The following is a 27,952-nucleotide window of genomic DNA, read 5'->3' on the forward strand; positions in this document are numbered from 1 at the left end:
CGGATCAAGTCCCATATCGGGCTTCCTGCGTGGAGCCTGCTTCTCCCTCTGCCTGTGTCTCTGCCTCTCTCTCTCTCTCTCATAAATAAATAAATAAATAAATAAATAATCCTTTAAAAAATAAATAAAGAGGGAGAGAGAGAGCACCCATACACACGGATGGGTGGGGGTGTGGGTAGAAGCAGAGGGAGAGGGAGAGAGAGAATCTTAAGCAGGCTCCATACTTGAGTGCAGAGCCCAACTCAGGGCTCAATCTCACAACGCTGAGATCATGACCTGAGCCAAAATCAAGAATTGGACACTTAACCAACTGAACTACCCAGGTGCCCCTGCCCTCAACATTAAGAATAGATTTTTAAAAAATACTCTAGAGAACAACAGATTAAAATATTAACAAATAAATATTGAAACTTAATAAGCATGAAGCGCTAAGCAGATATTCAATCATAGTGGCCTTTGTTATATTAAAGAGCTAATTCCATCTTCTTCTATTCACTTAACATGGTTCAGTATTTGTCTCTTCTCACTTGGTTTTCTGCAACTGGCCCTAAATTGTCTCTGCCTCTAGTCTCATCCATGCCATCTTCCATCATTGTTAAAAAATAGTCCCTTTGGTACACAAATTTTATGTCACACATCTGCTATCACCCTTTGGTGGTTTCTGGTTGCCTTCAGGATAAAATCCAAACTCCTCAGCACAAAGTCCTTCCCCACCTGCACCTAATTTTCTGGCCTTCCTTCTATTTCCATGTTACACACACTGCAGCCAGAGAGAATTACTTATAGTTCTCCACATGTACCCTGTTGCTTCACAAATTTGTTATTCCTTCTGTGTAGGACCTCCTTTCCTCCTTGTGACTATTGATGAACTATTATTTATTTTTTGGACTCAACCAAGTCTTTACATATGCTCAGAAACCTGTCTGCTCGCCCCTGTTTCTTTAGGTACACGGCCATTATGCTTCCATAGCACCTCTTGCATTTCTTTCCCTTAGCACTTCTGAGTGTTTACTGGTCTGTTTCTTCCAGACTATAAATGTGGTGACAGATATTATAATTCAGGGTTTTACAGAGGGCTTGACACATCATAGACCATTAAGTTTTTGCCAATTAGACAAATGAACATTTCTATGTTTTCTCAGGAAAAAGTACAACAAAGCAAATGTGCCATTATCAAAGTTTTAAATAGGGATTTAAAGATACAGAATAGTGTTAGGACATTAATAATCATTTAAAAGAGTTTACCACTCAGGTGCCTGGGTGGCTCAGTTGGTTAAGCATCCAACTCTTGATTTTAGCTCAGGTCACGACCTCCAGGTTGTGGGATCAAGTCCTGTGTTGGGCTCTGTGCTCGCGAGGAGTCCGCTTGAGATTCTCTCTCTCTCCCTCTCCCTCTTCCTCTGCCCCTCCCCTGGCTTGCTGTCTCTTTCTCAAATATAAAAATAAATTTAAAAAAATTTTTTTAAAGAGCTTACCACTTAGAGTACTTAGTATATTGTTTTTCTGCCCTGTGCCTTTATCTCCACATTTTTAGGTCTAAAAGGATATTAGCAAGCAAACATCTTATCTCTGGATAAACAAGGGTAGAAGAAGATTCAGAAATTTGATTGTAAAATGCTTCAATATATCAGTTGTTAGTATAAAATTCCAGGAAACCTAAAAAAATCTTTTCAAATGTCTACAATGTTAAAAGTTATTAAACAATGCAATAGAGTTCATTTTTAGAGGAATTATGCAAGTGCAGTTTATTTTACATAGAACCCTCTCTTTGAGGACATCGAGAAGAAATTCCAATCATAGGATCTGTAGAGATGAGAGATTGAGAAAATTACAAACTTCAAAGTTGCTAACAGGCTAGATCTTAAATGTTTTCCCCATGAAGAAGAAATGATAATTATGTGAAATGATAGAGGTGTTAGCTAACACTACAATGGTAATCATATTGTAATGAATCAGACCAACACATTGCACACCTAAAGTTACACAAGGTTATATGTCAATTATGTCTCAATTTTAAAAAAAGAAGGTTATAAAAACCCATAACACACAAACCAATCAACCAGAAACAGACTCAGGAATACAGAGAACTAGCTGGTGGTTGCCAGAGGGGATAGGGAGGGGGAGGGGTTGTATGGGTCAAATAGGTAAAGGGGATTAAGAGGTATGAAAATATATGCACATATATAATCCATCACACCTAAGACATTGAGATAACTCTATTCTCCAGGAGCATGGTGAGCAAAGCACAACATTTAAATAAAATAAAATAAGATATAACTATGTAAAAAAAAAAAAAAAAAGAGCAACAACACCCAAGTCCAAATTGGAATAAATTTAAAAGTTGTCAATTCTTTTGCTAAGCTGAAAACAACCCAAATGTTCTGCAAAATAAGAGCGCCAACAATTTATGTACAACAATTTATTCAGTCTTGCTCCTTAAAAAAAGAAAAGAGAGATCTTTAGGCCCTACTATAGAAAGCTGCATTAAATATTATTAAATGAAAAATAAAATAAAAAATAAAATAAAAAATAAATTTAAAAAATATATAAATATTATTAAATGAGAAAAGCAACTTGCAAATATAATTTATATAATCCCATTTGGGTAAACATTTTTATATACATATTTATATTCATTTATGTATATTTTAAAACCTATAAGATCATCTAAAACTTAACAGTTGTTATACTAGAGTATAGAATAGGAGGTGGATCATCAAAGAGGATTTACACTCTCTATATTTTTATCACATTTAAATTTTTACAGTGAGAATGCATTAATTTTGTACAACAGGTGTGGGAAGTTTTTCACATAATTAGGAATTAGTTCCCTAATAAGGTAAATGGAAAGAACCTTGTCCCTATTATCAGGGAAGAATCAAGATTGAAATTCAGGAATCATTACTCTTTACCTTCCTAGGACTTGGCTCTAGGTCTTAAATAGACTTGGCTGCTCGCTTTCTTTTTTCTTTTCCTTTTTTTTAAAAAAAGATTTTATTTATTTATTTATTTATTTATTTATTTATTTGAGAGAAGGAGAGAGAGAGAGAGAGAGAACAAGGGGAGAGGGGGTTACCAAGGGAGAGAGGAAGCAGAATCCTTGCTAAATCAAGGAATGCAGACTGAAATCCAAGAGCATGACCTTACCTGAGCTGAAATGGAGAGTCAGATGCTTAACCAACTGAGCCACCCAAGTGCCCCTGGCTGCTCCCTTTCTGAATGACAAAGGACAGAAAGACCTACAGAGGGTACAAACTTTCAGTTGTAAGTAATAAGTTCTGGGGATCTAATGTACAGCATAATGACTATAGTTAATAATACTGTATTGTGTACTTGAAATTTGCTAAGACAGATCTTATTTTTCTCACCACATAGACACACACACATGTACACTCACACATGGTAACCATGTGAAGTGATAGATGTGTGAATTAACTTGATTGTGACAATCATGTCATAATATAATATATACATATATCAGACCATCACATTGTATACCTTAAATTTATACAATTTTTATTTGTTAATCATATCTCAATATAGCTGAGGGAGAAAAGAAGAGAGAGTGAGCAACCTGAAGTTGAGTGGAAGTCAAAACTGACCAAGTTCATCTCACCCTTAGGAATCCCAAATACAGGCCTGGTCTGGAAGATTCCAGGTGGTCAACAAAGTTACCCAGTCAAAATATCCAGCTCAAGAGTCCTTAGTCATCCAGCCTGAATAATTTGACAATAAATTAATCTGATAATTCTTTATTTTCTAGTTGAGTTTTCCAGTGTAGATCTGGCTGGGAAGGGTTCTGAAAAGGGAGCAACAAGGATAAAAAGAAGAGAACAAAGACAGACCATTGCCTCTGGGGAACCCTCAGGAAAGGTGATGTGGATGCCAAAGCAGAAGACATGGCCATATGGAAGTAAGTTGGGAGCCCTTCGAGGACCCCAGCACTGTGACTGGGGTGACTCTTCCTCCCTAGTGGACAGAAGGGACAGCAACTCAGAGATGTGTGAGCAAGAAGCTTCAGTGCCCTACTTGCTTCACCACCGGAGTTTTAAGAGGGTAGGGTTTTGGCTGCCTATTGAAATCTCAATCCTTCTTTGTAGTTCAAATTCTACCTTCTTTAGAAAACCTTCCCTAAATAAGCCTATATGACTTATAGTCAGTTTGTAGCAACTTAATACCTTATTAAATTACATTCTTATATTACTTACCTTCCTGGGCTGTCAAGGTCTCTAAGGGCAGAAATCATGTTTTGTTTTTTTTTAAAAAAATAATGTAATTTCATGTCCATTTAATGTCCACAATGCCTAGTGTAGGGTTGAGAATGCAATAGGTGTTCAACAATTGAGTGTTCCATGGAAAAGATGAAAGGAAGAAACCATCAGGTTCCCTAAAGTATCCTAAGCTTCTTTCTAACTTATAGAGGTGGTTGGGTTGAATCCTCACATTCTCAAATCAGGGGGCTGAGGTTCACCCAGTACATAGTATATTTTTCTCTGAAGAAAGCTACTCTGAATGCAGATTAAGTCTCAAAGCCCTACAAAGGACATCGGGGAAAGCACAGTCCCTTCTAAATCCCCTTGGGGACCAGGCTCTCCTCTCTGTGTCTGGGTCTCTGTGAGTGTGCATGGGTGGGGGAGGTTGTGGTGGGCGGGAGGGCATAGGCAAGAGGGAGGACAGAAACTCCAAGCGGTGATTATGTGGAGGGGATTTGCTATGTCTCTTTTCCTCCCCCGCTTCTTTCTTTGTCCTCTTTCTCCGTGTTCCTCTCTTTGTCCCCTTTTCCTCGGTCTCCTTCTTCTGCATTTGTCTGGGAGGATCCTGGAGTGTTCTTTTGATCGACTCAATCTTTCTCTAGCACTTGAGTTCTGATTGGCTGAAGGACTTAGAAGGGAAAAAAAAAAACTTTAATTAAGTAGATAATCTCTTCTTTGGAAGTTTGGCAGCTCCATTTCACCTCCTCTTAACTCTGTTTGGGATCGCTTACACACCACGAAAGTTGGGGCTTGAGGGGAATTCCATCCCATTACCACGGAGGAGTATATTTCCCCATCTTGTCTGTCTCCTAAGTTTTTAGAATTTTCTATCTCTGCTACTCCAGAGGATTATGTTGCTTACGAAGCCTTCTGTGTGCATCTTCCTTTTGACCTGTATCCTCCGACTTGGCTACACCTGGTAAGTAACCTGGACTTGTACGTGGAACTGAGACTAGGTCAATGTATGTAGTATATGGTAGAGAGCTCTTTTCATTTCCCTAAATGTAGAAAGATTTGGGATCTCTCCTAGGAAAAACTGTTCTATAGAGTAGAGGCTCTTCCTAAATTTATGGCTGATTTCAGCAAATCTTTAGGACACTGACCAATAAAGTAAAGATTTAAAAATAGATTAATAAATTGCTGTAACACAAATAATTCTAAGTAGTTTTGGGGAAAATGGACAGTACCCCCCCTTTCTCTATAACCAAATCCTGATATCAGCATTGTGGAGAAAAGGAAGGTGGTTCAAAGCAAGTTCTACTGTGTTTGAATCTGATGAGATGAGGTGAAGGCTGGAGACAAAATGCAATGGAATCTTATTTACTTTGCACTTTCTGACTTAACTTTACTTTTTGCAGAATATTCCAAGTAACTGCTCATATCATCATGTCTTAGAAATAAAAATTAGCTTGATCTGTTGAGTTAGTATTGGGTTAACAAACACATTTTAAGTGAAATATTTTAGGAATCTAAACTTCCTACAATTTTATTTAATGTATACAATTCACAAACATTTCTAAATTACTCAGAAAATGAGGTGATGTTGTTGAAAGTGCTTTGGAAACTATAAACCACCTCACAAATGATAGATGATATTATTGTCAGTTTTATTTAGCTCTTGGAAACCACATAAAGTATCTGCACATGGAAATGTTAACAAGCAACTACGCAATGAGATACAGAAAAAAGACCTGGGAAGTGCAGGTTACTAGGGTATGTGGAGTTTTCCCCCCAATTGAATATATAAGCTCAGTCTCTCTCTTTATCAGTTTGCATTTTGACCGTCTGTTTAACCAAGGTATGAATCCAATTGCTACATAAACTGTTGAGGAAGCAAGGACAGGGATTTCTTTGCTGAAATCAGCTTCCTGTGCCAAGAGTATATTCTTATCATAAATGAGTATAGCCGTCTTTATTACAGAGTTGGTAAGAAATACACCAAATTTATATAATGATTGGCAAGTAAAGGCAGTAATTTGCAACACTTCTGATTACAAAATGAACCACCAAATAATTGGTCAATTTTTAATTGGCATTTTAATTAAATATTTCATGTTTTAAAAAAGTATTTTTCCCCCTCATGAGAACAAAAAGACAAAAGAGAGCAGAGACTATTTCAGAGCATTTCTACTGATGCTCATGGTATTCTTCAGCTGATTCAGTATCAGCAAAAGAGAAACACGAGATTCCTTTCCCCAGTCACCAGGGCAGTGTGAAGAATTGTTCTATAAAAAATACCTTTACTGTGTGTTCCTTCCCTGCTGGAGGGGGTCATGTTCATTTCATTCCGATACTGACACAGCCACAGTGAAAGGTGGCTGGGTTGCTTGTCTGTCCAAATTCAAGTGTCTGGATTCAAAAAGAAAAAAGAAAAAGAGATGTGAAAGAAAGTTCTAATTTGAAAACAGGGTTTAAGAACCCCTTCTCGTCTTGCCTGACTTAGAGGAGAAAATGTACAAATCTCCTGTATAATGCAATTAGATTTTAATTGCTTTTTCTCTATAAGCCCCAATTTGAATTAAACATTTGTACTTTGCCAAGAATCTGTTTTTGGTAGCATTTGAGGAGTGATTTTTAAATTTAACATTAAATCTTGATTATTCTTATAATGGAACTATCAGGGTTCTGCACAAGGTCATCTTCCCCTTTTGTGCCACGCAGAGAAATTTGACCAACCACAGCCTTTCAGATGTTTCTCTTAATACTTCATTATCAACCTTTTATGTAAGGACCTCAAAAGCATTTAACAAATAGAGAACCACAATTTCTGCTTGGCTGTTCAATTGTAGGCTTGCCTGAAATTACTGTCAAAAAAGTCCATCAACAGAAAGTCTTGGGCTGGAAAGGAGGAAATAAAGATGTCACTCACAATATGCAGTTTTACTGGGGTTCTCAAGGCAAGATGACTGGAAAAATTTTTAAAAAGGATTCTCCACCATTTCTTCTTGTTGGAACAATTCTGCAAATTATCCTTTAGTAACTTAAGAAAAATATTTTCTTTGAGTTTGCTTTCCTTAATCCCAACGGCTCCCCAAAAAAAGAATGGGAACGCGTGATACAGCCAAGCAGATGGTGATGGTTATAATGGTGGCCAGAGATGAGCCAATTTGACTTTTCATCTCCAGTACACTCACTCATCTGGCATGAATGGGCCTAGAACGCATTTTTCCTTAACTTTTGCCTTCATTTTATTTCAAATGATGTCTCATAATGATCCTAGGTTTTCTCCGGTTCTGTCCATTTCTCTTCTCTTCTCTCTCTATCTCCCTCTCTCCCACCTCCACCTCACCTGCCCAATTTGATGACCAGATCAGAAGGATGCACTGGAAGACAGAGGTTAACTATGGCTCTGCTCTCATTCTTTACAAAGATCACTGCTTCTACTTATTTCCAAAGGATTTAAACAGAGTCAATTTCTTTTCTTCAGTGGTGCAAGAATTTATCAAAAATCTTTGGGTTTTAAGGCAGCCTTTGAAAAACATTATTCCTTGGTTCTGTACATTTATGTATTTAGAGTAACCTTTCTATGAATTTCTCTGAAATTTCACCTGATAATTACTTGCAGAACCCCTGATTAGCAAGGGCTTCATGTAAGGGGGTTGTCTTGCATCCACACTCTCTCCGGGCATCTACAGTTAAAATTATTGTTCTCGACATACATGTGCTACTATTTCTAAAATGTATATTATGAACAATAAAATGCAAACTTAAAATTACTGAATTCATGATAATTTGTTGTCATGTTAAGTTTCTGTTAAGTTTTTCCCACTAACAGATACAAAAGAATAAGTGCAATCAAGTGAGGATGCACTAACTTTTGTTACATTAAAAAAAATTCTCATCCTCAGAGAGGCTGGGAATCTCTGAATTTAGGAAAATAAAAGGTAAGTGAAAAATTGCTTTGGAATGTGGAAAATAATATGCAAATATCATAATTACATACTATTAGCTTCTCTGATCAATAAATTCATAACCCATGAAAAAACTTGGGATTCATGGGGTGACTCTGAAGGGGATTAGGTTAGTAGCTGCACTGTTGGAGGTCCTTATAAAGGCTTGAGACATGATCACAGAAGTTTAATTTCCAGTTTTGTCATTGATTTGTCAACAACTTAAGCCCTACATTATTCCTTTCAGAGTCTCTATACTTCCTGCCATGAATAATAATGATTGGTTAGCTAATAATAGTCAATCAGTTAATGATATTTATTAGTATCATCATCATCATCATCATTTACAAAAGCTAAGAGGTCCTGAGAAGAGACAGCTTTTCTTAATGAAACCAGTTTGTATAAGCAATAAGGCAGATGCTCTGTGATACATGTTTATTTTGTGTGTGTGTGTGGATGACAATATGACACAAAGAAGGATCTCCTTTTTGTGATATTATGTAAACAGAGATATTAAAAAAGGAGTTTCACCTAACTCTGGGAAATGAACTAGGGGAGGTGGGCGGGGGGTGGGGGTGACTGGGGGACGGGCACTGAGGTAGGCACTTGACGGGATGAGCATCGGGTGTTATTCTATAAAAAGAAAAAAAAAAGAAGGAGTTTCAATCCAAACCCTCTCTCTTCCATGGAAAGAATTTACTTTTTTCTCTTTTTCCCAGCTGGGACAATTGGTTTAATGCTATATATTGGGCAATACTATTTTCTCTTGGGACTATAAATACAAATCCCTTTTTCCTGGGCTCCATTTACTCTTAGCTTTTTTCTTTTCCAATTGATAAGATCAAATTCTCTTTCCTCTACTGGGTGTTTACTATTATTAAAATCAGGACATTTAGGAGGATCCCTGGGTGGCTCAGTGGTTTAGCGCCTGCCTTCGGCCCAGGGCATGATCCTGGAGTCCTGGGATCGAGTCCCACATCAGGATCCCTGCGTGGAGCCTGCTTCTCCCTCTGTCTGTGTCTCTGCCTCTCTCTCTCTGTGTGTGTGTGTCTCATGAATAAATATATAAAATCTTAAAAAAATAAAATCAGGACATTTGGATGAAATGTTTTTCGGCTAAAAAATTCCAAAGATTCCATAAGAACCTTGCCATTTACTCATCTTTGAAGACTTAGTTTAGGTATTCCCTTCTCCTGGAAGTCTTTCCAGGGTAAATTAGCTACCTCTTCTCTCTGCCCCCATTATATCCAGTGGCAGGTTAAGCCATCGTGGCACCTAATACATTTTATTGGAATTCTGCCTTTGAATCTGTCTTCTTCACTAGCCCAGAAACTCCTCTAGGATCAGACATCTTGCCTTATTTGTCATTGTGTCTTTTATGTGAAAATTAAGCAAAATTGTAATAATGGGTAACTTGCAATATAGGCAGGCACCATTCTAAGTGCTTTACAAATCCTTATACTGATCCTCCAAAGTAGATACTATGGTCATCTCCATTTTATAGGTGAGGGAACTGACACCCAGAGATCTTAAATAACTTGGCAAGATCACCTAACAACTAGTAATGATCCAGGTGGCATTTGAACACAGAAAACATGGTTGTCAAGGCCCCAAGCTGAACCACTATGCTCACTGATGAATGTGTTTTGAACTGAACTTTGCATACAAAATATTTTACATAAGGGAAGAGCCATGACAGGAAACTTTAACCTTAATTTAAGCTCAGACTTTTCTTAAGTTCAGCAACTTCTGTAAGTGGGTATCAGTTCTCAGAAGTAGAGCTTTTTCATATTTTCTAGTTTAAAAGTAGAAGTTTCCATGGTTTACTTAAGTCCTTACTTCTGTATCACTATAGTCTTCTGAAAAAGGGTAACTTAGGATTAGCTTTAGCTCTGCCCCATATCCTGGGACAAAATCTATCTCAGGAATAATAATAAAGTGAACCAACAGTTAGTATATGTTCAGTCTGTAACTGGCCAAATACACAGAGCTTGTAGCGGTAAGACAGGAATTTGAATCTATGGCACTCACAGCTTTTACCACTAAGCCCTCCACCTTCAGACAGGACCTTGCTTTGTTTTCCCTGCCCACGTTTGTAGCTCAGGAGCCAGAACACTGGACCACTGACCTTTCTGGCATGCCCATCCCTCTTTCTCTGGCATTCAATTCTTCTGAGGATTTTAATGATATTAACAGTAGTCTGATACACATTTAGAAGTCTGACATTAAGAAACAAAAGCTTATGTTAAAAAATATTAGTTCTGTTAGCTTATTTAAATTATCTCTTACACTTATTTATCCAATGAATTTATATTATTTCATTCTATTATTTCATTCATCTCACTTCAAACTGTCTGCAGACTCTTCTATTTGGAGTACATGTGTAGAGTACTATCTTTTGCTAAAAACCTCAAATCCCCCCCCTCTTTTTTTTTTCATTGTAGTAGGTTGTGCTTGTTTGGAGATCATTCAGAAAACTATCTGTACTCTGTGCTTCTGATGTTCTGATGTTAAGATTTTATGTATAGCAGAAGAAAGCTAGTTCTGATGATATTTTCCTAAGGATAAAGACCCGTTTTTATAGCACATCTTAGGATTTGCAGGAGTCCAAGAATTATTGTGGTGTCCTCCATTTCATTGTTTTTATGTAACAGCTTTTAAAGAGACACTTGGAATCTTTAGAGCTGTTTTGCCTTTTGATTCCCCTTACATTCAAAGTAAGAGTCAGTGGCAAAAACAAATTCCCCAAGAACCCTAATTCAAGCACGTGACAGGCAGATGTAGTGAATAAACACAGTGTTGGTCTAGAGAGGAAAGAAGAAAGAAAGAAAGAAAAGAAAGAAAAGAAAGAAAAGAAAGAAAGAAAGAGAAGTAACTCTGTTCTGTCTCCATCAGAAAGGCAGAGAATTCATAGGCCTTGAAGAGAGAGGTCAATATAATTTTTCTTAGGATAAACCCTTGCTTTTCAGAAAGCAGATTTTTTATCCTAAGTAAAAGACTAGCCTGGGGGAGACTGAGCTCAATTCACATAAATAACATTCCCCATTGCTTGCCACTAAAATATACCTACACTCTGAGGGCCTCTCAAAAGAAACTACCATTCACTCTGGACAGACTCTCCAGTCTCATTATAAGCCAAACTTTTATGGCTTGTTTTTCTCAATCTTTATTGTAGGCCCTTGTTATTGATTGTATCATTTCTTTGTATGCTTCTAAGGTCAGAGTTATCTTTAAGCCAAGAGCAATCAGACCATAAAGGAATCACTTAAATTCACCATTACCTGACCAGTCCAAATTCAGTTTTGGTTGTTTCCCCAACTTCATCATCCCCTGGAACCAGCACAGTATGAGGCTGTGTTCCAGTTATCCTCATAAGGTCCTGTAAGTGGGCCAGTAGTTCAGTCTTTCTGTACCACTCCATAGAGGAAATCCTTAGGTTTTCTAGGCCACACTTAAACGATCCTGCATTGTGAGAAATTTCCTCTTCATTCTCTTTTGTTGCCATAAATCTCAGTCTTTTTCCTTTACTCAAGCTCCTCAGGCTCACCATATCTGACTTTAAAGATTCTATTACACACCAGTAGCCAGGATAATAAATAGTGAACCATAGTATCTCGTTTGACATTTCTTCACCTTAATCCAAGGTATCTGGTGGAGCCAACATTGCATACATGGTTGGTTCAGAAGTAGTTCATTATTTAATTTTATGTTATGGAAAATTTCATTTTTTCTTAAAGATTTTATTTATTTATTTGAGAGGGAGAGGGAGCATGAGCAGAGGGCAGAGGGAGAAGTAGACTCCTGCTGAGCAAGGAGCCTGATGTGAGGCTGGATCTTAGGCCCCTGGGATCATGACCTGAGCCAAAGGCAGATGCTTAATTGACTGAGCCACCCATGTGCCCCCTAAATTTCATTTTTTTCAACAGAGAGAACAGTATATACAACAGACCCCCTATAACTCTGCTTTAATAGTTATCAACTGCTAGCTCATCTTGCCTCATCTATACTTCTGTAACATTTCAACTACATATCTTTCTCTTTGTCTAAATCTTCCAAATACTACCAGAGTTCAAAATTGGAAGAAGAGGAATAGGAAAAGAAATCTCCTATCTTGTGTCTGAGAGATCTAGAGTCAGTGATTAGAGTGACTCTTGGAGAACATCATATATATATGGCCAACTGTCCTTGGTGAGAAAAATCAAGAATAAAAATTAGTAAAAAAAGAGAAAATTCATTCAAATATATATTTGAGTTTATTTCTGTTTGAGCTGTGGTTGATTAGCAAAGGCAACAGAAGTTGATAGTTGCGTTGGATTGAGGACAGATCATTTTTACCTTCTATTTAGATTTAGTTCCATTAAATAGTAAAAATGATAAAGTGCCAAAACTTGTCAATTTCTCACCTTGAACTGTGTTCACTTGTTTTGTAGGATAATTCTTAGAGTTACCATATACACCTATCTTCTTGATCCTGAAATAAACTGGTATTGTATCCATCAATGCAAATAAGAACAGGAATATTTTCTAAAGTTCCTTTCTACAGGGACCAAAGTAACAAAATCAACAAACAAAACAAAATTCTCTGCCTCCATAACGATCCCAGAAGAGGTTCCTGTAATCCCAGGCTTTCTGGGAATAGTAGCTTGAGCTATTCCTTAGCAGCTTTCCCTTAGAGGCCACAGAACAGAGAAAGCGTACAGCCTATTCCCAGTTAGAATCCTCATTTAAATGCTAAGTGTTGAAGTGCTTTTTTGTAGCTCAGCGTTTCTCAGCCATTTGTTACAATACAAAACGAAGGAAGGAAATAAGGACAAGGAAAGACAGCCTATCACTTTATAAAATATCCTGGAATACAAATGACATTTTAGCTTCAGAGGAAAAGATTGCCCTTTCAAAATTTGTGATTTGCTCAGGAAAGAATCTGCCTAGGATTGTTTTATAGAGATCTATGATACAGAGTTGTCCCATCAGCTATTACAGGGTGTTTACCAGGAATTATTGGCATGGCCTGGATTTGAGATGTGAAATTTTATTATAAATTTTAATATGACTACTACTAAAACTGGTGCATCTGCTTAACTTTTTTTTTTTTTTTTAGCTAAGTGGTTTACAAGACTTTTATAGTATATTTTAGGGCACTACATTATAATATGGAAAATTCATATTTATAAAAAAGTTTGAGAATTATTTATAGGCCTGAATTACCTTGGAAGAAAGAGATATAGATATGAGAATAAGAAAAAAACTACATGTTCTTTAAATTTTTTTATACTTATCTTTAGAAAAAACCTCCACGTGGCCCCAGTCTTCACTGCAATTACATCTTTCTTTCCTTTCAATGCCATCCTTCCTCAGTGAGTCTACATTGGCTGCTTTCATTTCATAACTGCTCATTTGCTGTAGTCTCATTTCTGTTCCTTTGCTCTACTGAAATAGAGCTCTCCACTCATATCACCTTTGTCCCTTTGGGCAAATTTTTAAATAGAAGGCAACTTGTCTTTGAAATTCTGGATATTTCTCTTCCCTTCAAAACTTCAGATATCTGTGCCTTCTACTTTCTAATCCCTTCCCCCAGCTAAATGGGAAAGAACCTGATTTCAATTATTTAGACTTTACAATGGATAAGAATTAGTCCATGCTGTTCACTCCTTAAAAAATTTTTGCATCTTAAATTTAAGTTTTTCTAATTGTACAACGAATTGCTCTTAGCTTAAATATCCTTGGGTATTATCGGAGGGGGTTAGCGAAAATTTCAGACCAATGGAATATTATTTCACAGTGATTAGTAAAGTTTGCCTTCTGTGTAATTGTGTGTGTGTTGGTGTGCATGTGTTCTGTGAGTCAGATGCTGTAGAAGATGGAGAGAATCGCACGGAAACTTGCTCAGAAAGAACTTCTTTGGGCTCTCTCTGGCTCGAGACATCTTGTGAGTTCTAGGTGAAAAGCTGGCTGTCACACATTCATTCTAAGAGAAGTTGCTTCACTGAAGCACCTTCTAGTTACAGCTCCAGGCAGCTCCACCACTCTGGATTCTCCCTTTAACTTTTTTTTTTTTTTACCCCTTTCCCATTCTCTCCTCATGCTAGATCACCAGACAGAGATCAGCATCTGCATTCATTCACTGCCACTTCTCTTTTTCCCCATGCTATTCCCCCCAAGTTGTAATCAGATGGTCTCCCCTGAAGTAAGCCAGCTAGAGTTTCAGGATCCAGAGACTCTCTATGGACCTCAAAAGATGAGATTAAAGGGTAGGGAGAAGCCAAACCTATTATTCAAAGACTTGTGAGGAAAGTGAAGGGAGGGTGCCAAACAAACAAGGGGACCAGAGTGCATGGATATGAAAGTTTTGGGCCCTGAGAGGAAAACACTAAATTCTGGAGATTCACATTCAGAATTTTACTTTTTAAAATTATGGCAGTGGGGTGGGGGTGGTGGGGGCAGTGCATCTGGATGGCTCAGTGGGTTAAGCATCTGCTTTCAGCTCAGGTCATGATCTCAGTGTCCTGGAATCGAGCCCTGCATTCGGATCAAGTCCCTGCTCAGCAGGGAGTCTGCTTCTCCCTCTCAGTCTGCCCCTTGGCCTTCTTGTGCTCTCTCTCCCTCTCTCTCAAATAAATAAAATCTTAAAAAAAAAAAAAAACCTAGACAGGTTTAAAAAAATATATGTGTGTGGAGAAGGAAAAAAGGGAATCCTAACTTAAATCTAAGCTACTACATTAACCACTGGGATTCTAATGTATCAGGGCACACTTGGCAAACTAGAAGCTTGCAAGAAGCTTGCTGCATGGAACTGGGTTCTTCACTAGGAAAGGATCCTTATACTGAGGGGAAATAGAGTCTAGCACAGGAACTTGACCTGATAACCAGGTCTGGTCATGCAAAGGAAGTAAATCTGAAGACAATATAGTGTTTGGTACTGCTGGTCCTGTGTCCATCTCTGTCCCAGACTATATAGAATCAGGCATGTCTTCTTACCACAGCTGCTAAACTGCTAACTATACAATGTGATGTGCTATAGATGGCCTCACAGGCTATGCTGGTTTGGAAAACATCCCCAAATAGGAAGAAATTGTTGAAACTAATTGGACAGCAGTTTAAACTGCTCAGCCACAATTAGACATAACTACCAAAGAGTGGGAACTTGCAATTTTCTGTGAACTTCCTAAAGTGGTAAAATAAATTCCTTCAAATGGTATCAAACAAAGAGGAGCTTTGAAAATTAGGGTGTATGGATCTATGGATCATAAATGTTAGGTAAGAAAACACAAAGAAACAAAAGAAACTTGGAGACTTTCCAAGAACTAAAAGAGAAGCTATGGTATTTGTATTTGGGTTGATCCAAAGTCCCTCCCCTCCTGTCCCAGATCCCTGGGAAAAATTTTTGCTGGTGATCAGGCTGATTATGGAATAGGCAATTCAGGGGGCAATATAGCTCATGAGAGAAGCTGCATAATGCTGAAAGCTGTGGGTGTTTGAGGAGCTATAGTGCCCTAGATCAAAGAATTTTGAATTGTGGTTAGAGTATGGCTGATTATATCCACTGAGGTGTTGCATGGTTATCTATGGATAGAGCAGAGAAGCAATGCGAAAATGACACAAAAGTCCACAGGACTCTGCTTTAGCATTACCCATAGCTTCAAAACTACAAATGTATCTGAATCTGGATGGTTGTTTAACAAGAGATAAAAAAAATTAGTAATTAGAAGAATAGCAAGGACTTAGACACACACTGAAATGAAGGGGCAAGAACTTGTAAATGTTGACAGTAGAGGAGCCAGGCAGAAAGCAGTAAAAACAGAACAAGAGGATGATTTAACTAACCAGCCTAGATGGGAGAAGTGACAGCAAGAATGTATGCTGAAACATTATCATGAGAGCTGAAAAGGAATGATAGAGACAGATCATTTCTCTCCCAACTTCTTACTGTGGATAAATTATCTTGGGAGAAGGATGAGTGGCATTAGAAGCTTGTAGGAAAAAGTACAAACCAAAGACTGAATTACAAACTCATCGATGACAGTGGGTTGATGACAAGAATGTGGAGGTGGTCTAAGAATAAAAAATCATAGCTATGGCACTGAAGACTTCCATGAATGGGGTAGTTAGCATGTTTCCTAGAGGATAGCTGGCCCCTAGACAAACACTTAGAATCCCTGTGGGCACATTCCACCCCCAAAATATTTTATTCCTGGTATGAAAAAGGTAAACATAGACAGGTCAGTTATAATTGCTAGGGGAAAAACATAGTACCAAGAAAAACTGCAGGGAAGGAAAGAGATACCCATGATTTTAAGGCTCAGTGCAGTCAGAGACCTGGCTCGTCAAGGCAGTGACCAGAGAAAGCTGTGAGAGCTACCAAAACCAGAAGGTACTCCACCCAGAAACAAAACAAGAGAATGTCCACCAATTTGTTACTGTTAAAATTGGAGCAGCCATTTTCTAGAAGACTGAAGCAGTATTTTAAGATTTCCAAGCCCTCTGTTTATTACTTAGGTATTAGATGCCTGTTCTCCCTCTGAACCAATGTTTCTCAAAATAGACTCTGGGGGTCATCTTAGGAATGTGTATATTGAGATTCCTCCCATCCATTTCCCCCATCACCACTGCCCAACAAGAGTCTCTAGAACTGGGGCCCAAGAAACTTGATGTTTAATAAGCTCCCCAGAGGATTCTCATGGACTCTACCAACTAATCCATGTGGACTAATTTTCAAATGCCTACACTGAAGTCTATTCTCCAAGTCTCTGACATTCCAGATCATGTATGTATGTATGTATGTATGTATGTAACATTTTATTTTTATATACTTTTATACTTTATATATTTAAATTATAAATGTATTTCTATATAAGTGACATTTTATAGACTTACATTAGTTTGCAAAGAACCATGGCAGGGAAGTCCTATACACCTTTTCTCCAGCCTTTCCAGTGCTAATATCTTATAACTATAGTACCTCTTCCATAAAGCTTATTTAGACTTGACAGTTTTATAAACACCAAAGTATGCACTCCATAGACTGATAGAACAGTTAAAAAAAAAAAAAAGCCAAAGCAAGTCTGACACCAAGAGACAGAAGGTGGGAAAAGAATCCAGTCCTGTCTAAGCCAGGCACTATGACCACCTGATAGTTAAAGGGAATTGGTGGAGCATGATTTTTGCTTACACCCTTGACCACTGGGACTCACAGAAAGGCCAGGAGCACATCTGGGGAGATGTCTTCACCAAAGCCACCTTCTTCAGACATCTGGAGACAGGAGCTGGGCTAGCTTCAGTCATAATCTTATTGAAGAATTGTCCTGCTTATCTGGCCAGACTGTAGCCCCATCTATTTGCTTTTGAGTCAATGGAAACTGCCAGCTCCCAAGGTAACAAAGAGTCTCTCCTCAGTCAGAAAGTGCACTGGTACTTATTTCTTTAGGGAATTGTTACAGGGATGGAAGAGGTCCAGTGTGGGTAAATCAACAATAGTCAGTGTGCGAAGGCCAAGGATATTGCTCTTGAGTGGACAAAGGCAATTTTAGCATGAGGTCACTGAAAGCTAAACCCAGAAAAGGTGTCAACAAACTGTAGTTGATACTTTTCTTAATCACCCATTTCTTCGTGAGGATGGCACCCTTTGAAAGGAGCATCCTTTGAAGGGGCTCCAGGCTGGGCCCACCACTTGGATTCTGCATATATGGGAAGGTCGAGAGAATTGGCAGGGCTGAAGGCTCCAGAAGCTTATCTAACTGAGTGATTATGGAGTCTTTCTGGGATAGCATTCATTCTAAGGGAAGGGAATCACGAAGATCCAGAATGAAGATTGTCAAAGTGTAAGCAAGCCCCTCAATTTTAGTCCAGCAAAGGAGATTGGAGGGTAACTAGGAGGGCATGTTACAGGCAAATCCTGAAAGAACTATTTTACTAAAACCCTATAAGACCTTGTACACAAATGGCAGTTTTGACACCTAAGTGGAAAAGCAAAACTCTAAAATGGGTTAAAAAGACATTTGTCCCTGTATTTAAAAAACCTAATTGTTGTTTTAAGAGAAGTTAGGTTCACAGAGAACTTGAACAGAAAGTATAGAGCTTCCACAAATCCTCCCCTTCCCCCCTACACATTTTCCCCATTATTAACATCCTAAATTAGTGTAGCACATTCCTACCTTTTATGCATTGAACCCGGCCTAAGCAGCAACAGGCCCTCTCCAAAATGTGCCCAGGGGATGTGGTGGTACCCAGATAAAGCAGAGACAAGGCCTGGTAGATACAGGTGCCTGTCAGACATACAAACAAAGGGAAGGTTGGAGCAATGGAAGAATGGAAAAGCAGCAGAGACAATGTAATATTAACTGAGTTTGTTTATGAGTGTGTGCAAGACATCACTAAGACCTCCAAGAAATACTAATCAAGAACTTTTCGGGGATCAGGGGTACTGGATTAGCAGGTGGAAATAAGAACAAGAGAAATATGGGTTGTAGAAAAGCATAGCAGTGAAGGAATACATGCTCCAGAATCACACCGACTAGCTTCCAGTCCTGGCTTTACCACTTAACTAGCCGTGTGATGCTGGCTAACCACTGTATATTTTAGTTTCTGTTTCTGTAAAATAGAAGACATGATAGTTTCTACTTCTACAATTGTGACAATTACATGAGCTTAAAACATGTGAAGAACATAAAGCATTTTGTGTGAACAGGATAAGCATCCAGTAAATAGTACAGTATCTACCCCATGGGGTTGCCTTGGAAATTGAAAATGATGATACAGGTAAAGCACTCTTTCAGAAGAGACATACTCAAATGTCAGCTATTACTGTGTGACAGAAATTAAATTTTATATATCAGTATATATAGGAAGACTGTCAAAAGGAGAAGAAACAATTACACAATTTTTATTTGGCAGTATAAAAACAAAACTGCAGTTATTTATGTAAATTGCTTACCACTTAGGTCTAATTACTATGAAGCACAATAACAATTACACATAACATTAAGTGTGTGAGACTGAATTTGCTAAAACTTTTGATTATAACACCAACCCCTGTGTACATATGCTCAGCGTTCACTGTCTGTTGCTCTTGTGGTATGATCATCTGCTAATGTAGCACGGTCATCTGCTCACAGTGTTAGAGAATTGGGAGCACTGGTGTGCCAGACGTCCTTCTCATATCCTCCCCCAGATCTTTTTCAGTCCTTATTATCCTACAATTTTCTGTTCTTTCTGATGATCCTCCCTTCCATCCTTTTTTCAAAACCCTATAATTCAATCTGTTTTTAAAGAGCACTTATTTTGTTCAAGGTATTATAATAGGAGCTGGGGGGGGCGGATACAAGGATAACTAACCTCTACTTACAGTTGACTATTAGGGAATAAAGGGAAACCTTAATGTGAGGCAGAAGAAAGTTGCTGTGAGTCTTCAAGAAATGCTGGTTGTGGTTTTTGAACTAGATACTTATTTAAACATAAGTAAGATTTTATACAGAATTGATTACTCTGGACATTTTATATAAATCGGATCATACGATTTATGAAGCAGAGAAATAGGATGGGGGGAGTTGTAATTTTAAATAGGATGATCAAGGAAAGCTTTAGGGAAAAAGACACACTGGATTTAAAGGCTGAATGCAGGTGAAGAAACAAACTACTTGGACATCTGAGTAAAAAGCATTACAGGCAGAAAGAGCAGCAAGCGCAATGGCTGGTGGCTGGAGGGTGCCTGGTATATTGGAGGAACAAGGAGACCCATATGGCTGGAGCGAAATAAGGGGAGAGTAGTAAAAGATTAGGTTAACAGGGGCCAGGTTGTGTAGGATTTTATAAACCATGCTAAGAGTTTGACTTCTGCTCTACGTGAATAGGAAATCATTAGTGGATTTTGAGCAAAAAGTAGCAAAATCCGATTTATATATATATTTTTTAATTTGTTTATTAGGGCACCTGGGTGGTTCAGTGGTTGAATGTCTGCCTTTGGCTCAGATAGTGATCCTGGGATCAAGTCCCACATCAGGCTCCCCATAGGGAGCCTGCTTCTCCCTCTGCCTATGTCTCTGCCCCTCTCTCTGTGTCTCTCATGAATAAATAAAATATTTTAAAAATAAATAAATAAATAAATAAATAAATAAATAAATAAATAAATAATCTATTTATTTGAGAGGGGAAGGAGGGGCAGAGAGAATTTTCAAGCAGACTCCCCACTGAGCATGGAGCCCAATGTAGGGCTCCATCTCATAACCCATGAGGATCATGACCTGAACCAAAACCAAGTCAGGTGCTCAACCAACTGAGGCACCCAGGCACCCCTGATCTGTATTTTAAAGGGACTGTTCTTTTTTTTTTTTTAAGATTTTATTTATTTATTATTTGACAGAGAGTGAGCACAACCTAGGGGAGTAGCAGGCAGAGGGAGAGGCAGAAACAGGCTCGTCACCAAGCAGGGAGCCTGGTGTGGGGCTCAATCTCATGACCCTGGCATCATGACCTGAGCTGAAGGTAGATGCTTAACAGACTGAGCCACTCAGGTGACTGATCCTTAAGTGGAACAATCATTTTGAGAACAAAATGTGGGAGAATAAGGGTGGAAGCAAGGAGAACAGTCAGTAGGCTTTAACAGTAATCCAGGCAATGGAGTGTGTGGCTATCTCAGTCAGTAGAGCATGCAACTCTTGATCTTGGGGTTATGAGTTTGAGCCCCACATTGGGTGCAGAGATTGCTTAAAAATAAAATCTTAAAAACAAAATCCAGGCAAGAGACAGTGATAGCTTGGACCCAGTGATAGCAGTGAAGGTGTTGAAAATTGATTACAGTCTGAATATAATTTGAGCTGGAGTTGGCAGGATCTGTTGACAGAATGAATATGGGATATGAAAGAAAGGAGTCAAAGGTGACTCCAAGGTTTTTATCTGACAACTAGAAGGAGGAACTGTTCCTTAGTTAAGTGGGGGAAGACTACAGAAGGGGCAGGTTTGGGATGGTGGCAGCAAAGGTCAGGAGTTAAATTTGAGATGTATTACGTTTGAGATGCCCATTAAACGATGAAGTGGAGATGTCAAGAATATAGTTGGATATGCAAGTCTGGAGTTCAAAAAAAGGTCTGAGAATTGTTAGGAGGGTAAGGCACAAGCCTTGTGAATGACACTCAATCTGTGTACTATCTTCTGCAACTATCCATATGGGGAATGGAAAGCTTATACCCCATCTAAGAGCATGCTGACTGTACCATGTTCTATAGAGCTGCCTCCACCTGGTAAACAAATTTTATATCTTTCACTCTTTGTTACCATCTTGCCTTCAATCATAGAACTGTCCCTAGGTAATACCCGCACAAACACTTAAATTCCTTCCTCTTTGGCTCTCTTTCCACTTCTTAACATCACACACTCAACTATGCTTTCTGTAATCCATATTATGTTTTATTCCCCAATAAAAAAAATGTTGCCATTGTCTCGTTAATTAAGAACAAGATCCTGTGATGTCTGGGTGGCTCAGCGGTTGAGTGTCTGCCCTCAGACCAGAGCTTGATCCTGGGGTCCCAGGATTGAGTCCCGCATTGGGCTCCCTGCATGGAGCCTGCTTCTCTCTCTGCCTGTGTCTCTGCCTCTGTGTCTCTCATGAATAAATAAATAAAATCTTTAAAACAAAACAAAACAAGATCCCCCTCCTTAGGTGTTCACAAGGACATACAGTTATTTTTAAAGTGAGTTATAGTCAACATATAATATCAGTTTCAAGTATACAACAGAATGATTCTATATATGTACATACTACAAAAATGATCATTACAGTAAGTCTAGCTAACACCTATCCCAATTCTTAATACTGGATAGTCTGGATATGAGGAAACCAGTCATAATGGTTCAAATATGTCTGCAAATAACTCTGGGGTTAACAAAGGTTAATTAATGGAAATGTCCACATAAGGCCTACAGTCTTGTCCCATGGCAGGTGTTCAATTAAATCCAATTGATTAATCATTTCAGCTCAACCAGCAGATCATACAAATCTTGACATATAGGATCTTGAGGAAAGAATCCTCTACTGTCTCCCCCCATGGCTCCCTGTGATTCCAACTTAGTATCCTCACAGGGTATCTCTTCCTCCAGGCTCATGGTAAAGGTTTCTCTTTTGTCTGCCACCTGGTTTTTGTTTTGTTGCTATTTTCTCTCCTGACACTCTATCCTCTTGAATGGGAACTAGCCTCCATCTGGCCTGGTAAGGTTCAAAAGTCTTTGCAAATTATGCCTAACATAAGGATTGCTTTTATGAGCCAGAGCAAGACTCTCTGGCGTTATCCCATTATAGCTACACCCATCCCCTGTCCCTAACCCCTGGCAACCACTCATCTATTCTCTAGCTCTATAATTATGTATTTCACAATTGTTACATGAATAAAATCATGAAATATGTATCCTTTTTTTAGAGACAAAAAAGGAGAGAGCATGAGTGGGGGGAGGGGAAGAGGGAGAGAGAGAACCCCAAGCAGGCTCCACACCCAGTGGGAAGCCCTACACTGGGCTTGATCTCACGACCCAGAGATCATGACCTGAACCAAAATCAAGTCGGACGCTTAACTGACCAGTCACTCCAAAGTATGTATCCTTTTTAAATTGGCTTTGATCACTCTGTATAATTTCCTTGAGGTTCATCCAAGTTATTGAATGTATCACTGCGTAATGCTCCGTGGAATGGATGTACCACAGTTATTTTATCCACCTACCCTTGGAAAGATATTTGAAGAGTTTCCAGTTTGGGGGTATATAATGAATGCATTGTTATAAGCATCCATATACAAGTTCCTGAATAAGGATAAATCTTCATTTCTTCATTTATCCTTATTCAGAAATGCTAACTTGAATGGCAAGTCCATTTCTTTCAGAACTGAAATAAACTATTTTCCAGAGCCAGATTATTTATTTTTGGAATTTAATTATCAGTTCCTAGAAAGACATTCTGTTTACCTCTTTCTGATTAGAGAACTATCCTTCTAAGAGTCCTATAGAGCCAGATGGACTTGGATTCAATACCACTTTAATCACTTATTAGCTGGGTGAGCTGGAACAATATATTTACTTTTTATGAGTCTCCAATTCCCTACTTAAAAAATAGGAATAATGGCCAAGACACTAAGAATTTAATAAGATCAACATGTAAAATCCTCACAGTAGAGTGTCTGGTACAAACTAGTGAGTTACTGCTCTCTTTTCCCAACCCATGGCAAAATAATGATCAAATATTACTCCTGACATTTTTGGTATTTGAAATTTTAAAAATCAAAAGAAAACATAATGTTAGCTCCTTTTTTTAAAAAGTAGGCTCCATTCCCAGGTTGGAGACCGATGCAGGGCTTGAACTCATAACCCTGAGATCAAGACCTGAGCTGAGATGAAGTCAGACCCACTGAGCCACCTAGGCACCCAATGTTAGCTCCTTTTGTACATATTCTATTAGATAAATTATCTTTAATAGATTCTTTATGCACCATTTTTCCTTGGCAAGACCATTTTCATTTCTTCCTATCAATTATGTTTACTGAGGTAATCCTTATAATGCTTGGCAACAGAAATGAGTTGGTATATCCCCATTATGATCTGTGGTTTTTCTCTTCTAGGTCAGTGAATAATTTCCTGATGACTGGTCCAAAGGTAAGAAAAAAAATCCTTTGATTTATTTGAATTTCACTAACTTTAGCTTCTTGACTGAAGACTATACATATCAATTTCTTTTCATTATATCCACATTTTTTATTAGCTGTGTATATTATAGAATGAAAAACCATGCAGAGAGAGGGTTAGAGATGCACCCAAAAGAACACAGCAAACTAGTGTCAGGGCCAAGGCAAGAACTCAAGAGTACTGATTCTGAACTTATGGACAGAATTTCCAGAGCCAGAAAAGTCAGAAGCCTTTCCTGGTGTCAGGTTGCAGCCACACATCCTTCTCAGTGCAATGGCAGGACACAGTTTTCCATCTTTAAAATGCTGTAATTGTATTCCATGATCCCTCAGGACAGACAGTTCCAGTCTCAAAATGTTCTTTTTTAAGACAGTAATGGGATGAGAACAGCTGAAAATCCATGAAGTACGGATTTGGTCTCATTTTGGAGAGGTAGAATAGTATAGTGAATAAAGGCTAGTGAGGTCTAGAGTCTGGCAGCACTGAATTTCATTCCTACGGTTATCATCTGCTAGCTCTGGGACCTTGAGCAAACTGCTTTACTTCACCTCTGTAAGCTTCAGGCTCCTAATCTATAAAAATGGTACCTATTTCACGAGGTTATTTGTGATGTTAAATGGGACAGCATATTTAGAGTGCTTACTCCGTCATTATTTTAGGAGGGGAGGAGAGTGGGCATGAAAAGAGATGCTTGGCCACTTTGGGGCAAATGCCTCCCAAGTTCAGCTGGGAGTCTGAATTTTGACCCCTGTGTTTCTGTAGGCTTACCTGATCTATTCCAGCAGTGTGGCAGCTGGTGCCCAGAGTGGTATTGAAGAATGTAAATATCAGTTTGCCTGGGACCGATGGAACTGCCCTGAGAGAGCCCTGCAGCTGTCCAGCCATGGTGGCCTTCGCAGTGGTAAGGAAAGCCTTGGCCACAGTTCCCTGGACCCCCTGGCCACAGGTTAGAGCCCAACTCTTCAGGGATGGCCCCCTGCTGCTTCTATATCCATATTCTAGTCCTCACCTGGTCTCTACTCTCAGGTGATCTTGTCTCTGGGATCTTCTCTGTCCCTTCTATATCACCTCCTTCCTACTTATAAAGCTTTTCTTTCTTTCTTCCCAAAACCCTCACTGCTCAATGAATGGACCTTGCCTCATCCCCAACCTTAAGCCATCCTTGGCCTCCCAGTTGGCTAAAGGCTTCCTCACAATATAAAAAGCATCAGGAGGTAGGTGGGAGTATTAATTCTTCAAGCCTCTTAGCCCTCCCTTCAGCAGCTCAGCGGAGAGGTACAGGATGAACGGGGACTGACTTGGACACCAGATTCCCAAGAAGAAGATAAAGAGTGGCCATGCCACTAAATGAAATAGCTGCCAATCAGAAGTTCTTTTCAGGACTAGCTGGCACGTGCCTCTCAGGCTTTAGTATTTTAAGAAAAAAGAAACATGGGTTCTTTACAACCTGGCCTTCAGATTCATCTCCTTCCCCATTTCTTCCTCTGGCTCTTCACCACCTAAGTCCTTTACAACCATGTATGTCAACAATAATCCAGCCACCTAGTCACAATGTGTGACCTGAAAAGATGGGAGGGGAGAAGCATAGCACTGAGACCAAGGCTGGAACAGACCATGGAAGCAAGTAAGGTATATTATAAGGGTGGGGAAACAGGATGGAGCCGGAGATGGAGAACATAATGATAGCATTAAAGGCAGATAGCATGACTGGTACTTCTTTGAGTTGCAACCCCTCCCTCTAACTCACCCATCTTTGGTTCCTGCCAGCTAATCGGGAGACAGCATTTGTACACGCCATCAGTTCTGCTGGGGTCATGTACACTCTGACTAGGAACTGCAGCCTTGGCGACTTTGACAACTGTGGCTGTGACGACTCCCGCAATGGGCAGCTGGGTGAGTAGTGGTACTGTGGGTTGCCAGGCCAGGCCAACAAAGTTCACTATGCATGAAAAATTTGGTGAGTAGTTTGATGGGGTGAAGAAGAGTTGTATTCTTCTAAATCTGAAGAAAATCAAGGCCAACCAGTTTAAGCCGAAACCCTAGAGTGACAAACTAGGCTCAATGTAGCTTGGGGCCCTCCTCTCCCAATTGAGTGGTTTCCTTACTTTAAACACGATAAAGGAACAACACCCTGTGGCTTCAATTCTGTTACTCTCTCAGAATAGAGAGAGTATTATTCCATATTGCCTGTCCCTGTTTCCTTCCCACTCCTTACCTCCACTGTCCTCTCGAATCCTCTCTGTCCTCCAGCTCAATTTCCAATTTGTTAATATTTCTATTGTGCCTCTCTCTCCTCCACAATGCTGGCACTTTCCCTTCTGTTTTCCTGCCATTTTGTGGACATCAATCGCTGATCAGGCATATACACACTCTGCTCAAAGGCCAGCAACAGGGGCATGGCACTGGCAGCTTGCAGAGAATCCACTCTGCACTACTAACCTCGTGGAGTCCTGAGCAGAGGATTGGCTGAGGCTGGAAGTGGAAGTGCAAAAGTGGCCCAAACAAATCTAAGCTGAAACTGATCTGGAGACAGGGCACTTGCCCAAGGCCAAACTCAATTAGAAACAGTAGCCCAGGAGCCCAAGCTCGCCTGTTCAAAGACCTTTCCTCCCCTTGCACTCATCCCAGGTGGCCAAGGCTGGCTGTGGGGAGGCTGTAGTGACAACGTGGGCTTCGGAGAGGCAATATCCAAGCAGTTCGTGGATGCCCTAGAGACAGGACAGGATGCCCGGGCAGCCATGAACCTGCACAACAATGAGGCTGGCCGCAAGGTGAGTCTTGTAGCCCTTGGGGTTAGGCAGCTGGCTCCATCCTCTACCAGCCCTAGGTGTGGACAGCTCTTGAGTTCATTTAACAGATTGGAAAAGTGAGGGACAAAGCCCGTGAGCCATATGGACTAGCTAGACGCCTCGCAACCCCACAGAGGCCGACTCCCCACCACTTAGTCCCTGGCCAGCTCACTCCTGGCTCTCTCCCCAGGCGGTGAAGGGCACCATGAAACGCACGTGTAAGTGTCACGGTGTGTCTGGCAGCTGCACCACGCAGACCTGCTGGCTGCAGCTGCCTGAGTTCCGCGAGGTGGGCGCACACCTGAAGGAGAAGTACCACGCAGCTCTCAAGGTGGACCTGCTGCAGGGCGCTGGCAACAGTGCTGCCGGCCGGGGTGCCATCGCCGACACCTTCCGCTCCATCTCCACGCGGGAGCTGGTGCACTTGGAGGACTCCCCGGACTACTGCCTGGAGAACAAAACGCTAGGACTGCTGGGTACTGAAGGCCGAGAGTGCCTGCGGCGTGGGCGGGCCCTGGGCCGCTGGGAGCGCCGCAGCTGCCGCCGGCTCTGCGGGGACTGCGGGCTGGCGGTGGAGGAGCGCCGGGCCGAGACCGTGTCCAGCTGCAACTGCAAGTTCCACTGGTGCTGCGCCGTCCGCTGCGAGCAGTGCCGCCGGCGGGTTACCAAGTACTTCTGCAGCCGCGCCGAGCGGCCGCGGGGGGGCGCGGCGCACAAACCCGGGAGAAAATCCTGAGGGTCTCCTTTCTCCCCACCTCTCCCTCATTTGTCCTTGGCTTCTTTTAGAGACCCCAGTAATAGAGGCACCTAGGGAATGCTCCCCGCCCCCCTATCCTGCCCTGCCCAGGGATCCCAAGAAAGAGAGACGCTGCAATCTCTCCAGAGCTCTCCACTTTCCAACTCTTTCCCCCAATTCCTCTGAGATCTCAAACTCCATCTGAGTCATCCTCATAGTCCACACTTAGGTCTGAGGACTCCCAGTCCTGAGATTTTGAGCTATTGATCTTCCTTGGACTAGGATGAGAACAGGCATCCCTCTTCCCCTTCCCAGCTGCCCTAATGCCTGACCTAGCCTCTGGAGCCTTAGGAAACCAGAAAAACACTTCCCGGATATGCAGGGTCAGGGTAAAGCCATGCTTTTCTCTTTTTTACAATTTCCTGCACCCCTCCCCCATTTTTCTGCTGCCAGGTCTCTACCATAGCCACATCTTTTTTCTGCAGAGCTCCTCCGGTGCTACTGTTAGCTCCCTGCTAACTGTTGGCAGACACTCCAGCAATCTCTAATGCTTTTTCTCTTGTTCCCCTTTCCTGAAAAAAAAAAAAAACTGTGACAAAACTGACCCAGGAAAAAGCATGTCTTTGGGGA

At 40.2% G+C, this 27,952-nt stretch overlaps 2 protein-coding genes across 8 annotated transcripts in view; one reads left to right on the top strand and one right to left on the bottom strand.

Moving 5' to 3' along the window:
* Positions 1–3,736: 3,736 nt before the first annotated feature.
* SEC31B (SEC31 homolog B, COPII coat complex component) overlaps positions 3,737–27,952 on the bottom strand; it is a 59,682-nt gene continuing 35,466 nt past the window's right edge. For 3 of the 7 annotated variants that reach the window (XR_007406947.1, XR_007406946.1, XR_007406943.1), the window contains 4 exons: positions 25,545–27,894; positions 18,292–18,402; positions 6,492–6,602; positions 3,737–4,881 (listed from right to left, as the gene is read on the bottom strand). The gene's annotated coding sequence lies outside the window, so the exon portion shown is untranslated. Of the gene's footprint in view, positions 4,882–6,491; positions 6,603–18,291; positions 18,403–18,992; positions 27,895–27,952 lie in introns of those variants that run through there. The other 4 variants (XR_007406945.1, XR_007406942.1, XR_007406944.1 and 1 more) reach the window with 4 other exon arrangements.
* On the top strand, positions 4,582–27,804 carry WNT8B (Wnt family member 8B). Its single transcript, XM_025466913.3, has 6 exons — positions 4,582–5,172; positions 23,734–23,767; positions 24,560–24,698; positions 25,565–25,690; positions 26,426–26,568; positions 26,777–27,804. The coding sequence occupies exons 1-6, from the start codon at positions 5,105–5,107 to the stop codon at positions 27,320–27,322; spliced, it is 1,056 nt and encodes a 351-aa protein (XP_025322698.1). The 5' UTR covers positions 4,582–5,104; the 3' UTR covers positions 27,323–27,804.

Source organism: Canis lupus, chromosome 28 (assembly GCF_003254725.2).
Source record: "Canis lupus dingo isolate Sandy chromosome 28, ASM325472v2, whole genome shotgun sequence".
Lineage (NCBI taxonomy): Eukaryota > Metazoa > Chordata > Mammalia > Carnivora > Canidae > Canis > Canis lupus.

Bases quoted from the DNA above. Each gene is read 5' to 3' on its own strand.
- WNT8B (XM_025466913.3), top strand. From the start codon at position 5,105: ATGTTGCTTACGAAGCCTTCTGTGTGCATCTTCCTTTTGACCTGTATC. The intron at 23,768-24,559 runs GTAAGAAAAAAA...GTGTTTCTGTAG, and splicing joins TCCTGATGACTGGTCCAAAG to GCTTACCTGATCTATTCCAG. The intron at 24,699-25,564 runs GTAAGGAAAGCC...GGTTCCTGCCAG, and splicing joins CCATGGTGGCCTTCGCAGTG to CTAATCGGGAGACAGCATTT.